We start from the raw sequence: 16,283 nt of genomic DNA on the forward strand, positions 1-16,283 counted from the left end.
AGCGCATCTTGTGTCACTTTACAACACACAAATTCATGTTTTTATGCTTGAGCCCTCACAATTAGTTTTAAATCATTTGATTATGCTTGTTTTAATGACCATAATCCAAGGAAATCATACAATCTTTTCAACAGTATCCAGATTTTTGATCTTTACTTAGTTTGCAGTTGTGTGTACTCTTACCCTGATATTCTCTGAACAGCTCCAGAGCTTTCACACAGAAAAAGAGAAAAACATTTTAGTACAAAACAGCATAGTACACTTGGCTTTGGCTGCAGTCACCAAGGCCGCGAGGGCTTTAATGTTGGCGGAAACAGCAGGTTGCAGTCACTATTTTCTTTGTAGTTGTTTTCCAATGTAATTTTAAATCCTCCCCAGCTTGTTCGTTATACAATATTTTATGGAATTATGAATGTACATATTTTATCTTTGTTTCATATTTTACTGTTTGCAACACAATAAAGTGTTTTTTAAATCTTATTTTGTGCACAGTATATCACACTGATTACAACCTAAAGCAGGTTACCATGGCAAAGCGAGTGTGTATGGGTGTTAAGGAAAAAGTGAAAGTGTGTGTGTTTTCTCTGAGAGACACACATTACATTATCAGTGCTCAGAACTAACACCCCAGTCTGGATAATCATTGTTATTCAGGCAATTAAAACAAAGCCACAAGCGGTGTGGCACATTATCTGTGCTGATTATAACTGACAGTCAGATTTGTCCTGCTCCTACAAGTGTGTCCTCAGTATAGACTGATCAGGAACAAATTTGAGACATAATGGGTGGTTTGGGGAAGACTGGTAACTGTTAGGGATCACTGCTTTAGAGATTCTGGTTCATATTGACATGATTGCCTTACACAGTTGCTCAGCTGCATATTCATTCTTGCAATTCCTTCTCATCCCAACGTTGCTCTTTTGGAAGGAGATCTGATTTGAGAGTAAGTTTATCTCATCATAGTATCCATGGAACCAGCTTACCCATACAGTAATGTGTGTTTTGAGACTGATACTGTGAAAACAAGCCTATATTTCATGTCAAGGTCTGCACACGCATATAGTTGTATGCAAATGTTTAGCCACCCCTTGACAAATAACACATTGGTTATTGGAAAACACAATATTTTCTGCAAACATTAATGAATAGCTTTTTATGTCATGAATTGAACATATCAAAACATCATTGTGGAATGAGCAAAGGCTTGAGCACTCTAAGAGCTCTGGAGTCTCAGATTCTTTTTACAAGGTCTCAGACTTTAATCAGCTCACTAGGCCTGAGGCAAATCAACAATTGTCATAAGGAAATGTCAGCTGGTTCCACTTTCAAAGCATTACAAATACTCTGACCCTTCAAACCTGGTGCAAACGTGAAGCAACATCTAAGCATCTGTGCAAGACTGAAAATAAAAGTTATTGATGCCCACAATGCAGGAGTAGGCTACAAGAAGATAGGAAAGCATTGTCAGCTTACAGTTTCCACAGTGTGAAATGTGATTAAGAGATGGCAGTTAAGGGGAACTGTGGATATCTGGAACAGCAACAAAGCATTTAGAGAGAACTGCTTGTATGCTGGTCAAAAAGACAAATCATAACCATCATCTGACTGCAAAAAAACCTACTGGAAGATGTAGCAGTCTCAGGAGTGGTGGTGGTACTGACCTTCATGAAAAAGTCAGTAGAAGAAAAACCTTACCTGCGTCCTCGCCATAAAATCCAGTGTCATAAGTGTGTAACAGCGCATCATCTACTATCTATCTAGAAGCTTGGTGCATTTTGGAAACAAGTGCTGTGGACTGATGAAGTTAAAATAGAACTCTTTGGCCACAATCAGTAAAGGTATGTTTGGAGGGACTGCAAGGGAGCAGCATTTTATGAAAAGAACACCTTGCCAACTGTTAAGCATGGGGGTGGATCTATCATGCTTTGGGGTTGTGTTGTAGCCAGTGGCACAGGGAATATTGCACAGGTACAGTATGGATTTCACTAAATACCATCAAATTCAAAGAAAACACCATCTGTAAAAAAAAAAATAAAAATCTGAAGCTGAAAAGAGGATGGCTGAAAACAGGATAACAATCCTAAACATACCTCGAAATCCATCATGGACTACCTCAAGAGACACAAGCTGAAGCTTTTGGAATGGCCCTCACACTTCGCTGACTTAAACATAAATGAAAATCTGTGGGTGGATCTTAAAAGAGCTGTGCATGCAAGACAGCCCAAGAATATTACAGAACTAGAAGCCTTTTGCAATGAAGAATGGGAGAAAATCCCAAATACAAGAATTGAAAGACTTTTATCTGGTTACAAAAAGTATATGCAAGCTGTGATATCTGCCAGAGGGGGTGTTCGTAAGTACTGACTATGTAGGGCGCTCAAACTTTTGCACATGCCAGAATGATGTCTTTATTTAGTTTAATTTTTGTTCAATGTATGACCTAAAAAGTAACTACGCATTTTACTATGTACTGTTTTCTGAAAATATTGGGTTTTTTTTCATATCCTACAGAGACTGTGTTTTACATCTGTTACAAAAATCATCAAAATATGTTATTTGTCAAGGCAGGCCAAACTAATGCATACAACTTTTTTTTTTATTAAAGCGTCATGTAAACTGCATAGCCTGACATTTTTATGTGTGTGTTTTTGTGGGAATGGCCAGAGTGTGTATCCATCAGTGTGTGGGAGCACGACTGATTGTCTGGGTGAGTGCTGATAAAAAGTGTTTTATCTGCATGTGCTGGTTGTATCTCAGATGACCAACAGTACAGATAATACAGTTTACATTGTACCTCATACATCTGCGTCACAAAATCATTGGTAGAAAATGTTCAGAGAAGGAAAATACTTTGTTTCTGTGTAGAAGGGGAGAAGCTTATCATTAGTCCTTGGTACAAAGTGATAATAGTAGTATAGCATCAGTTTCCTGGTATGATGAGTAGACTAAAACACTTTTTTTATCTTTTCCCACTGTGTCACAAGACAATTGTACTGTATCAATATCAAAGAAAGACACAAACACAAAACTGGAGGATAGATAGGGTTATGTTTGACCCAATATTAAATTTAAAAACTCTAATGTATCACGTTGTTATTGCAGACATGGTTTCTTGGTTGTAATCTCTGTACCCTAAATGATTAACTGACATGTTCTGGCAGGCTCATTAACCAACTACAGCACAGACTAGATGAGTTGGCCATCTGTTGTCGCTGCTGCTTGTTACAACATGTAAAATAAATGTTATTAATGGCTGTGGGAGGTTCTGCATCCAGGAGACCTGAGCTCTGTTCTGATGGAGGGATGAGAAAATGAAAGTAGAGAGATGTATAATGTGAAAAATAGGCCGAAGCATTGGCAGCGCATTTATACAACCGAAGAGGGAAAAGAGGCCAGAGAGCAAAAGACAGTCTTCTATCTTATTTTGAAACTGTTTCATTTTTAAACTGTTTCATTAGAAACCAAAGATGTGAAGTGTGGTTGAATGAGAAAGAAAGCAGAATATCCGTATTCATGACAACAGTGTGCATGTGTGGTTCCCCAGATCAGTATTGTGTATCTATAAGAGCTATTACCTTGTTGTGTGATCTCTGAGTAAACCCATCTGTCCCAATTTCTTGATAAACAGCAATACATGAATACAAGCTTTACTTCCTCACTTCCCCAGTCCTGCTTATTAAGAAAAAGTATTTCCTTTGAAATAACATCAAAAAAATTTGAGATGATATAATTTGGTCTCATTTGAACATCTTACATTTTTATGTAATTAACACAATCAGTGTGAATATTTACATGTTTAGAAGTGCTAAAACAAATGTTGGTGGTGAAATTGTTCATCACCATACCAAAACTTTATCTGTCACACTATTGAATTCAGCCCTGCACATACTGTTTATTTCTGTGTGGGTTATAATTTGAGTTATATGAAGTAAAAATACAACATTCCGTACAGACAGCCCTCGTCTAGTCTAGGAAGCCATGTTGAAGTTTGACCTCATAGAATGATGATTGATACAACGCACCTTTACTTGAACATTAATGAGCAGGAAGTTGAAAGAAATGGAGGTCCCAGGAGAAACAGGCTGACACAGACTGCTGCGTTTGTACATTTTATAGAACAGTAATTAGTACTGAACAGACCATAGGAAGCCACTTCAGAACCCACAGTGTGTGTGTGTTTAACTGTGTGTGTCAGTTTGAATAGGGGGCTAATTTTGTATGAATGCAGCAGTGTGTGACAATGCTCATTTTGGTGACAAAACAACAAAAAAATACACATCAGCAAACGTTTATAAGACTCAATGAAAACGAGGAGCCATTACGTTGAAATTACAATCATGACTGCCAGCTAGCCTGTGAAGCCAGACGCCATCTGCTCTATAACTTTCCTCGGGAAAACGATACTCGACCAGCCTGACCGTGACCAGACAACATCTCACCAACACCTCACCAGCTTCTTTCACACAGCCAAAACTTAATTTAATTTAATTTTAGGGAACATTTTTAACTGGAATCATGACATTTTTGGCAACTTAAAGTGGTAGGAAACAGCTACCTTGGCCCTGTGGGAATGAAATCCATCTACCATCTACCATCACCTACGATATACTATATATATTGCTTGCATGTCAGCAAGAAGACATTCTGTGACAAGCATACATGTCCATTTGAAATCCTGCTCTGCTGATCAAACAATCTTGTCGTCTTGTAGTTCCTATGATGTTCAAACTGAACCAAACCATCACCACTGCAAACTCCCATTGGTACTGTTTCATGACTACATGCCATACCCATGGGATCTGTTCAGTTGCGCAAGAATGCAAGTATCTCACACACACACACACACACACACACACACACACACACACACACACACACACACATACATACCTATCACACATATCACACATTTATCTATCCATGTGTACAGGTTTGCAGGACAGAGGAAACCACAAAGAGCACTCTCCCAGTGTGTGTGTGTGTGTGTGTGTGTGTGAGGGAGAGAGATGGGGGTGCATTCAGGGGTGCTGTAGGGACTTGGCAATGGCATCCTGAAACATTCCTTTGTCTCACTCTCTCTCTCTCTCTCTCACACTCACACACACACACACACACACACACAACATCTCTTTTATCATCATGTTCCCAGAGACTGGTACTTTGTATTTTCATGTGTTAGGGAGAAAAAGAGGGGGAGACACAGTGTCTCTCCTTCACTGCCAAACAGTGAAAGGAAAGGTTGTATACAGTTAGTAAGAGCGCACAGTTTAAAGTGGAAATAGACAACTTCTTTTGCTTTAACTTGTCACAAAGTTAATGTTGATTTCACAGTGAAATAGTTATAGAATAATGACACCATCATCATCATCATCATCATCATCATCATCAGATTGGTTATCTATAAGCCTTGATTTCACAATGCAATTCTGTCTGCCACCGCGTAGCATCTCCCAGGAAAATGACGGCTCGATTCACAGCATAAAGAAAGTGTGTTGAACATTGCACAACCAAAAGAGGAAGAGGATAGCGCTTTTGTTTTCCCCAGTAGCTGTATCTCATAACAATTTGTTAGACAGCCAACCTCTTTCTGTTGTCTTATTGTTACATGTTGAATGTGGAATATTGCACAGGCAAATCTGATGGCACACTGCTTATATCTGGATATGCTACATTTTAGGTGCATTTTATACTACCTGAATAAACTCATCTTTTGATTTTTAGAGGGCTTTAATGGAAATAATAAGTTAGCTAAGCCACCAGCCCCACAGACATAGAATAGACCAAATCACCATGAACGTGTGCTAACAAAAACGGTCTCTTCCAAGTAGACAACTGGCAGTTGATTTAAAGTGCGTTATTCATAGCTTTACTTATTAACATACACTTCTTTGTTTACTAAGCAAATGTAATTGGTTCTATACTGGATTAGTATCCAGTCAGAGTGACTGGTAGAGTCAGAGTGATTGATATACTTACAAATTATAAATATAAATCATATGATCTACTTGTTCATATGGAAATCAACAGACAGGAAGTATGTTATCGTCATCTGGAGACATGAGGCTCTGTCTATAGAGGGATCCTGAGCCAAAACTTTAAAATCACTCATTTGATATTGTGCTTATATGGTGGATATTCCTAAATAGAAATCACCTATTTCACATATAAATACATTACTGGGATTAAATTAAAGATAAGGAAAAATAGGTGGCCGCTTTCAATGACTGACTCTTCATCTTGTGATCTTAATGTTATAGATTTCTCTTCTCTCTCCTCTGTCTGTAATATAGAGAAGAGAAGAGTTAACTTACGGTTTGGTTTTAAAGTTTCTTCAGATCCCTTTAAAAGTTGATTTGCTTAAGTCAGGGCTTGCTTATTTTTCAGTATCTTAGTTCCAGAGCATCTTTATGGAATCATGAGCTTTCTAAAGTTTTGTTTTAGGTAGGGCTGGGCAATTAATCGAAAAATAATCGAAACCGACATTTAGAAACTCTAATCGACTTAATCTTGCTCATGTCAATTAATCATGGTGTTCACTGTTGCCATGACAGTAAAGGTTGCATATCTTTAAGGTATTTGAAAACTTGTCTCCAGTGATCTTTTCATAGTTCTAATAAAATGGGTTTTGTGCCTAAACTAGACATTAACCACAGCGTCACACCCTAAAACATCATTATTTTCACTCCCTAAAGATACTCATGTGCGAAAATATCACAAAATATTGTGTGAGGGCAAATACACTGTTCATCAAGGGTTGAGATAATCGTTCATTAATAGTAATCGCGGTTAAAATTTCAATTAATCGTGATTTAGATTTTTTCCCATAATCGCCCAGCCCTAGTTTTAGGTGTTAACTTGAGTGGAATAATCTTACAATAGCATTCCTGCACATATAGACAACATGAAGTATTTATGAAATATATTTACTATTGACAAAGTTTCACAACACAGTGTGTAGGTTGCGGTGGTGGGTCATTGCAACATGAAGAAACACCAGTAGCTAAATATGGTTCAGATAGTTATTACTCTTGTATTTATTGATGCATTTGACCAACTTGACTATTCATCAGTTAAAATGTATCTAAATATTTTAATTAATGATCATGACATGGTCAGTCCTTGAGATAAACAGGCCACTGAACTGAACACCAGGGCCAGCTTGGTTTGCTGTAGACTGAGGTAGGCAATAGGTTGGGACATAACCAAATTTTCAAGGGTGTGCATGAGTTTTTTAAAAGTGTATCATGATTGTTTTTTTATTTGATAATTATAATATTTTAAAATGTACATTTCATAAAGACAAAACCAGGTACAGTAGGAAGGAAGGACAACGCAGAAGCATAAATCAGCCTTAAGCCACAGTGATTCGCCATTCTAGCAGCAAAGTAGTCTGCTAACATGCTAAAATAGTAAAAGTACTGATCTTCATCTGTTTCCATCGTCTGTGTTGAGGTCTTGATTCCCTTGCTCCTATTAACAAACATTCCCCTTTCCTCTCTGTAATAAAAGAAACTTTCAATTTCCAAACGTCAGATCAAACATGCATGAATTAAAGCATCCAGCCTTTACTTGACATGTGATGTATGTAATATCATAGGAAACTATCCTGGGAAAAATACACAGAACCAGCCGAGAGTCAAATGGCAGCTCACTTATATTTTGTCTTAACAGAAATGTCTGAAGTATAAAACAGCCTCAGGAGGCAGATACACTTAAAGAGCATAAACGTGATTTTTTTTAACTTGCATATTTTTAACACAAGATAAAAGAAACTCTTGTTGCCTCAAATAATTCAGCTTAAGAACAGAAAAGATTAATGCGACCTGCTCAGCACCAAACCACATACAGACAAAGTTAACAGTGAAGAAAGTGGAGTATTTAGCTGCCAAAGAGACAGATATTTTTCTCAGAGCTAAAAGAGGTTAGACATTTGTTGGGAGGTCAGAAATACAACTCCAAACAAAAGCTTGTCTACTGGACCAAAAAATCAGTTAATACTACTGCTATGTTACTTTTCTGAATTATGCCAAAATAATGTGTAGCCTGACGACATTGAAAGGGATCTTTAATAGCCAGTGTGAACAGGAGGAATGATTACAGCGAGGAAAACCTATTTCCCTGCTGTAATCATATTGTGTTTTAAGACAGACTTTGAAATTCTGAATTGTGAACCTATCTTTTTAGCTAGCTTCTTTCTTTTTTTGTTAGTACTGTTGCCTTTTTATTTGACTATTTGCAAGTGCAGGGGAGAGGAAACAGGGGTAGAGAGAGGGGTATGACATGCAACAAAGCTTTATATAGTGCAGTATGTTTACACACCTGCAGGCATAGCAGCCAAGAGTGTGACAGCTTTTAAGGCATAACTTGCAAGTGGATTAAGAAAACTGATACGCAGTGGATGTCTGCAGTTCCTTGCCATGATATTGGGACACTGCAGAAAGAGTGTTCCTGTTGCTACTGTAAACTGCACTATGAGATTCATGGGGCTTTTGGTGTTCCCACACTGACTGTGTTGGCCTTTAAAGAATTTGACCAAAATGAGGCAGATGATTAACATATGTCAGATGAGTCTGTACAATGAGGATATGTGTATGATGTTTCAGAAAGAAACTGAGGACCACCTGCAGTCTTGTTTCCTCCTTCAATAGAACAGTGTAACAAGTAGACATCCACACACTGGACCACAGTACCTAATGTGCACAAATGTTCTGCTATCTTGGATGTAGCATATAGCTCTCCGGTAGTGGTGGTGAAGGTTTTGATCAAGTTTAAATGATAAAATCCTGCCATTCCAACTGAAAAAAAAGACTCATGGACTAAATTACAAATATATCACTCAGTGTAACACATCTTATGTATCACATCTTCATTGTGACACATGAAAAATTGAAGAAGGTACTTTAATGCACACCAAAAACATGCAAGACTTTTAAAAAAAGCATGTGAATTGGGAGTAGGAATGGACTATGCTTTCAAACAAATCATCCCTAAATGTGTGTTCAGCTGAAGTGGGCCTGTTAGCCTCTCCTCCAGCTGCTGATTTTTCCCACTGTCCCTTTTCCCCTTTGCCCACTCTATTCTCTCCCTTCTGCTAATTAAAGCATGTATACATAGCAATATACTTGCATACAACCACTGGCAAACACACATACACACCTGGAGGAAGTCCAAAAACCTGTGAGGACTTGCCACAGGGGAGGAATGCAACAAGAGACTGAGCCAAAAGAAAAGCAATTCATTCAGGGCCCCTTCAAACACACAAACAAAAACTTACCATAATATATTTGCATGTCACTGAGAGAAGTATCCATTGTGCACACGTTTGAAACCTTGGATATTTAATAGCTCACATCAATACAGACACGCACTCACACACAAACTTTTGGCTGATTGCTAATTGATCTGGCTTTCATCCAGCCCCTCAAAATTAAAAGCTGACAGTCTTAGTCAATATGGCCCCCTTTGTTTCCCTCTGTCTCAATGGGAAAGCAGATTATTAGTGAACGTGATGTGTGTGTGTGTGTTAAACAGTGACAGTGGGTCCATTGGTGTGTGCGTTTTCAATCTTAAGATCGACACATTAGCAGTCTCAGTCGCCAACATTGCTTTTTACCTGTCTCAGCGGGAAAGATGACCTGGAGAGAGTTCTTTGTGCTTTACTTTCATATTATGCAACAGTCGCTATCTGCAGACGTTTAGGACCCCGCTGAGAGTCTGACTTGATTCAGTAAAAGCCTGAACGGAAGGGGAACAGTGATAAACACAGAGAGGTGGGAAATATGCTGGTAAACAATGTCAAATGGTAAACAATGTCAAGAGTAATGATGGTGCTTGAGGGTTTAACTCCTTACCCTTAAAAACATGAATGTGTCCATCTGTCTGTGTGTGTGAGAGAGAGAGAGAGAGAGAGGGAGAGAGAGAGAGAGAGCGAGAGGATGCCAGCTCATTACCTTGGAGCCAAGTAAACAATGTCAAGAGTTACGATTGTGCTGAGCACTGCCTACAACTCAATTACCTTCAAGCTCTGTGGCTAAAGACACATGAATGACACATGGCTTAAACACAGTAAATTAGTACACCACCTTCCACCTCAACTGTTCCTGAAATATATAATATATACTGTCACTGTCCTCTTCATTAGGTACACCTATGCAATCTAAGTCAATGCAATACAACAGTTCTTCAATGAATTCTACTTCTTCCAAGTTTATACATTTTCAGTTTTTGTAAACATTGTCAAAAAGTGATCATTCTACTTTATGTTTATTACTGAGGTCATACTGGGTGGTAATGGCATACTTGGGTGCCTAATATTAACTAATGTTTTCTCCTCTAATGTATGTTAATGGAGTGGACCAAATATTAGGAACATCATATATAATATATATACACAATATAATGCACCCTAATACACCACCATCACACACTATAACCCCAATAATAAACACAAAGCAGAATTATCATCGTCTTGACAAAAAACTGAAAACGTATAAGCTTCATAAATGTAGACTCTATAGCAGAGCTGTTGTACTGGATTGCACAGGTGCACCTAATAAAAAGACCAGTGAGTGAATGAATCTCAATATCCTACTATCCTACTAATAATATCATATTAAAAATTAAGAACCATCACTATAATTAGCAAACAAATTGCAGATGTCATTCACATTTTATTATGATTGAACTAAAGGCAAAATTTCCCTCAGCCCATAGAATAGGAAATGAATAAATCACAAGTGAACACAATAAAAACAAAGTCATCTTATCACTTTTGTTAAATACATGATTTATGTGCACCATTTGAGTTCAAAACTAAGCTTTATCATTCTGAGTGACAGTATAGTAGCTGCCGAAGGCATCAGAGTATTCTACATATCAAAGCAGCCTTTACTCACAGAGCTTTTCTTCACTTGAGGTTATCAGTAAGTGCGGGATTCGTCGCTGAATATAAGTGTTACAGTGCTGCCGTCATCTTTTAGTAACAACAAAACAGATCATATTTCCTCTACACTGTGCTATGCTTGCAATGTGTAAATCATTGTTCACAGTGTCACTGTGTATGTAAATGGTCATTGAAAATGTGTGAGTTTGATATGAAGAAGACAGAAATCACAAAATTACAGCTGGCTGAGAATCTCCACACTCATAACCAAATGTAGCCATCATAGAAGTCACATCATTGCTCCATGCTCATGCTGTGATTAATGTCTTTCAAAACTATTTTTTCATTTTTTTTTTCTTCTTCTTTATCATCTGAAGGCACAGGGAAAGACCTGGCAGCTGGCCATGTCACAGACAGCACAGCACACAGATTTAACGCTGCATACTGTAACATCCAAGACAAAAAGAGCTACACTGGCTGCTGCAGGACTAAAGCAGACTAGAAGATTTATATGATGGCTACCTTGCTACTGTGTATTGATAGATGAATAATACTTGATTAGATAACTGTGGCATCCTTAGTTTACATGGCAGTTTTCAGTCTGAATGTTAGATGTACTCTTGGCAGATGTTAGCTTGATGGGACAGAACATGACTTCAGTTTGTCAGTTTAACATCTGCAGTCATTCAGTGTCTATTTTGAAATATTTCAGTTGGTACATCAGGCGTGAACAGTCACTCTCCACCCTGAAATTAACGAAGAAGGAGTCAACAGCATCATCATATCTCAGTAGATGGCAGAGATATACAGTTTGGGAAATAAACGTATTCGCTTTCTTGCTGAGACTGAGGTGAGAAGTTCAAAATCACTCTCAGGTCTATTACACCTGGACAAAAAAATAAAGTGTCAAAATGACAATTTGCCATTTTACAGGCAGTTATGCGCTACACTATTTCTTGTCTGTAAGCAGCAAATTGTTGGAGTTTGTGCAGGTTGCCTGTCAACATATCCTGGCTGTTTAGAATATTTTTTGTTGTACATTTGGTTTTCATACAGATTCAACTAACAAGATATAAAATGTTAATTAATGAGCTTAAGAAGTGCTGCTCAGAAGGATTTGGTTTCCTTTGACCACCGGTTGAATGCAAACAAGAGCATCAATTTCAACAGTGTTATAATTTTATTATTTTGTTTGTTTAAATTATTTGTGCTTCATTATTTTATGTTTTTATATTTTATATCAGTTTAGCATGTGTTTCACATATCTAATATGTTAGGATTGTGCAGTAAATGTTGTTAAAGTAAATTTAAACTGAGAAAACAAACATGTTTTGTATATAATTAATTATTAATGATGACTGTTGAGTGTTATCAGGTTCAACAATTGGTTAAGGAAGGTGCTCCAAATTTACAATCCAGTCTTTATGCTAAGCTAACCAGCTACTGGCAGTAGCCTTATATTTAATAAATATCATCAGTATCGGTATTGATTTTTTCATCTGCCTCTTGACAACACAACAAAGAAACATATTAATGCAATAAATGATAAACCATTTCTTAAAATGATCCAAAACATGTTTTCCAAAGCATCCTCAAAAAGATCTCATCATGTAGTTGCGGTACTATTCAGGATAAATTAATAATGCGCATATTAATATCCTAATTATGAATTTGCAGGTATTCCAAGTTTTACTGTGGAAATTCAAGTTAAATGCATACAAAAAGTGACAAGAAAAACACAATGGTTGAGTTTGTTATAAATGATGTAAGTGATAGCAGTGTTTTTCATGTTTCAAGACATTAGAGCTGACATTGGATCATTGTCAACTCTCATACTGAAATAGTTTGACCAGAAGATGGTTACTGTATGCAACTTGTTAAAGAAATACTGTGACACTTTGAATGTGAGTCAGCTGTCACACTGTGGGAAACTGTGCGGCCAGTTGGGCTTCTCAGGTTCAGTGATGAATAGTGACATTGCTAATGAGATGTCTCAAGGGGACACTAACAAAGACAAATGCTTAAAGTTTTTGGCGAAGAAAAATGACAGAGTTAAATACAGAGTGTCCTTTCAGAGCTGATGGTGAATAAATTATGTGATTGGTAAATGGAAGGCAGTTTGCCATTACATTTTGATTCAATTAAAAATGAATTCATCTCAACCCCTGCTGCACGTGTCCAACCCTGGACGTGACAATAATGTCCAATCTATTTCTTTCAGTGTGTCCTTCTCTATATACACCATACCATCCCTCTGCTTCAAGTCCAGTGATAGTCCATGTTTTCTTCTGTGGTTCATTAGTCAACATTTCAGTCATTGCAGCCCTTAAAAGGGAAAGTTTAAAGTTCCAAGTTCCACTCAAAGCAAAACCAATCTGGTTTGGTTTCTCCAGTGTTTCTTTAACTTGGAGTTGGAGACCCTAAAATGCTTAGTTTCCAGAGAGAGGCTACATTCGCTCTGCTTGGGTACCCCGCTGTAAGAGTTTAACGAGGTGCACTGCATGCTTCCTGCAGAGATGTGGAGAAACACAGTGGATTTCTTTTTTTAAAGCAGGTGAAATGTCCGTTAAGAGAGGCTGTCAGGCCACCAGACCAAGGCGGGAGATCTTAGCAGAGAGGAAGGAGTGGAGGATGAAGACGATTGGCTTCGGACATGAGTGGAGGTCCAGTTGCTGGAGGAGGATGGGAAAACAAAACAAATGAAAAGCAGAACAAGACAAAACATTGGATAACATAACAAGGATAAAGAGGAAAGAAAAGAAAATATCTTTAAATTCATGACACACAAGAGACAAGGAGGCACGGTAGGGAAATAAAAAAAAGAAGGTTTCTAAGACATCATGAAACCATAAAAATATATTCAAACCTAACTCTGTAGTCATTAGTTCCCCATGAGGCAAGGATTAGACAGTCCAAGCTAGAGCAAAGCACTGTATCCACACAAACACCACATCATTGGAAACAAAGCTCTTTTCATAGCTTGAATCAACAGCGAGTGATTTCACCGGCACGATGACTCACATCCTGTTCCTAAGGCCTATAGGGAGATTGAGCCTATGAATTCACACTTAAACTACTGTTTGGTCTGTCAAATGAAACACAGGAACTTTTAGTGACAACCTCTACTTCGTCAGTAAACTGTGCAATGAAAAATGAGCGAAACTACACATTATCTGGCCTACAAAAATGTTTTGTGTCCAGAAAGTCAGTTGGGGATAAATTACATACGCTTTTTCCTAAATGTATTTTGGTCCACCTGTATGTCAAGACTGAAATATCTCAACCATCTCATGGATTGCCATGAAATTTGGTACAAATATCCATGGAGGTCAGAGTATGAATTCCTCTGACTTTTCCTCAGCCTCAGCATGAGGTTGACATTTGTGATTTTCAGGAAAATGTCTTGACAACCATCAGGTGGATTGGCATGAAATTTGGCACACATTAATGCCCACTTCAGGATGAATTGTAATCAATTTGGTGATCCATTAAGCTCCATCACAGCCAATAAGCAAATGTTTGCATGCTAACAAGCTGAGCTTATATGGTTGACTTTAGATTTGCTTTAAATAGTCAGGTTAGCATTCTCATTGTGAGCACATTTGCATACTGATGTTGGCTTTTAGCTCAAAGCACTGCTGTGTCTAATTGTAACCTCAAAAAGCTGCTTGGATGTACACCCCTTAGTCTTGTCATTTTCTTCACCCTGCTGTTAAACGCGCCTTGGTGCGTATAATATTTGCTTTCCAAGCCACGATCAATGATTTGGTTTGGTGCAAGCTCTAAATACTAAAACACACTCTGTACTGGGGAGATAAACTGTCAATTGTTGTGACTGAGACAAATTTAGACATACATAGTTCCTGCCAATAATTACAGTAGAGTCAACACTCTGAAAAAATATACCCAGCTGATTCTACTTTCAAATGTTGAGCTAATGAGCCATCAGCCACATCCGTAAGTGCCCTGGGATTTTTTATAAGGCCTTGCCTGATTTGGAAATGCTACAGAATCCAAAATCTGTTCTGCTAAGGTAGCCAACAGAGGGGTTTGAATCAAAGCTCCCGAGTCTTTGCTTATTTGCCTTCAGCATAAACGGAGCAGTCAAATATGAGTGTATCCGACAGAGGTCTCACACAGAACTGTATATGGACTGTCGGCCTACTGTTTGTGCCGTTTATATAAAATGTCTGTTTCTAAAGCTCATAAACCTAGAGAGTAATTATTTTCCAGCATACAGTAAATCTCAGTGCTGTGGTTTTATGAATGATGGAATATTGAGCCTCTTTTTCTGAGTAAAAGCTGTTTGTATAAGTGTCAGTTGACATAAAAGAGCTACTAAAGAATTGCCCCCTCACAGCCACATGATATTAAATTTATATTGTCAAATGAGACCCTAGAGATTAAAAACTGAATTTTTTAAATAAAAATATTCCACACACATTGGGTCATAGGAGTTGAATGCAACTGGTCCTGATTACTTTGAGGGTGGCCCCCGAAAAATGAGCCAAATGGACTACCATACAGTGAGCGGTGTAAATGGATTGAAACTCTCACAGTTAGTGACAGACTCTTTTTTTTTAAAGGAAACTCTGAAAGCTCTTACCTAGTAAGACCTACAGTTCATTTTATTTCAGTGATGGAGTACAGTAATTTACTTTCTGTTGTACCACTATCCCTCTGCCTGTCTGATATACAGTGCTTATATGCCAGTTTATATTTAGCTTCTTATGAACTTGTTCTATTTATTGTAGATTGTACATGACCACAGTTAAGAAAGTGGTCTAGAAACACAATTATTCATCTATTTCTGAAGGCAAAAAGAAGCACATTTCTCAGTTTCTCAGTCTCTGTTCAAATTTAAAATTCACAGTGTACGAGCCCATCAGGATATGTGCTTTCTAGTGCTCCAGATGATGCACTGCATGTACCAAACCACTTAAGAAGTAATATGTGGAAGTATTGTGAATTCAATGTCATAAGTGGGAAAATTGTGGATAAAAGTAAAGGCTGTTTGTTGTTCTTGTAAAAATGTTACTGCCTTAGAAATGTTAGCTTGTCACTCAAGTGAAGCAGAAAAGGCATAAACAGAAAAACATCCATTCTACAAAGCAGTTTAGGGTGCATTTCAATTCATTCCAACCAACTACATGTTGATTTGGATTCATTTGAACTTTGTGATTATCCTGCACCTTATTTGTAAAATGCACCATTGTGTTCTTGTCTACTGAGGCTACTATTGGCGCAGAAACTGGCATAATCAGCCTTTTCTATGATTGTTTTCTACCTGAATTCTTGTTGGTGAGAGTGATTTTATTTCAATGGTGTTTGTGCTGTTGTAGCTGAACAAAACATAATGTGTCTTCACCCAGTTACACACAATTGATAGATAAATAGATAA

At 37.7% G+C, this 16,283-nt stretch overlaps 1 protein-coding gene across 1 annotated transcript in view; it reads right to left on the reverse strand.

Moving 5' to 3' along the window:
- Positions 1 to 10,721: 10,721 nt before the first annotated feature.
- The window catches only part of sntb1 (syntrophin, basic 1), a 41,798-nt gene continuing 36,236 nt past the window's right edge, over positions 10,722 to 16,283 (reverse strand). The window contains exon 8 of the mRNA XM_053326341.1: positions 10,722 to 13,554. Coding sequence (XP_053182316.1) covers positions 13,462 to 13,554 — 93 coding nt within the window. The 3' untranslated portion in view covers positions 10,722 to 13,461. The remainder of the gene's footprint in view (positions 13,555 to 16,283) is intronic.

This window comes from Scomber japonicus, chromosome 10, assembly GCF_027409825.1.
Source record: "Scomber japonicus isolate fScoJap1 chromosome 10, fScoJap1.pri, whole genome shotgun sequence".
Lineage (NCBI taxonomy): Eukaryota > Metazoa > Chordata > Actinopteri > Scombriformes > Scombridae > Scomber > Scomber japonicus.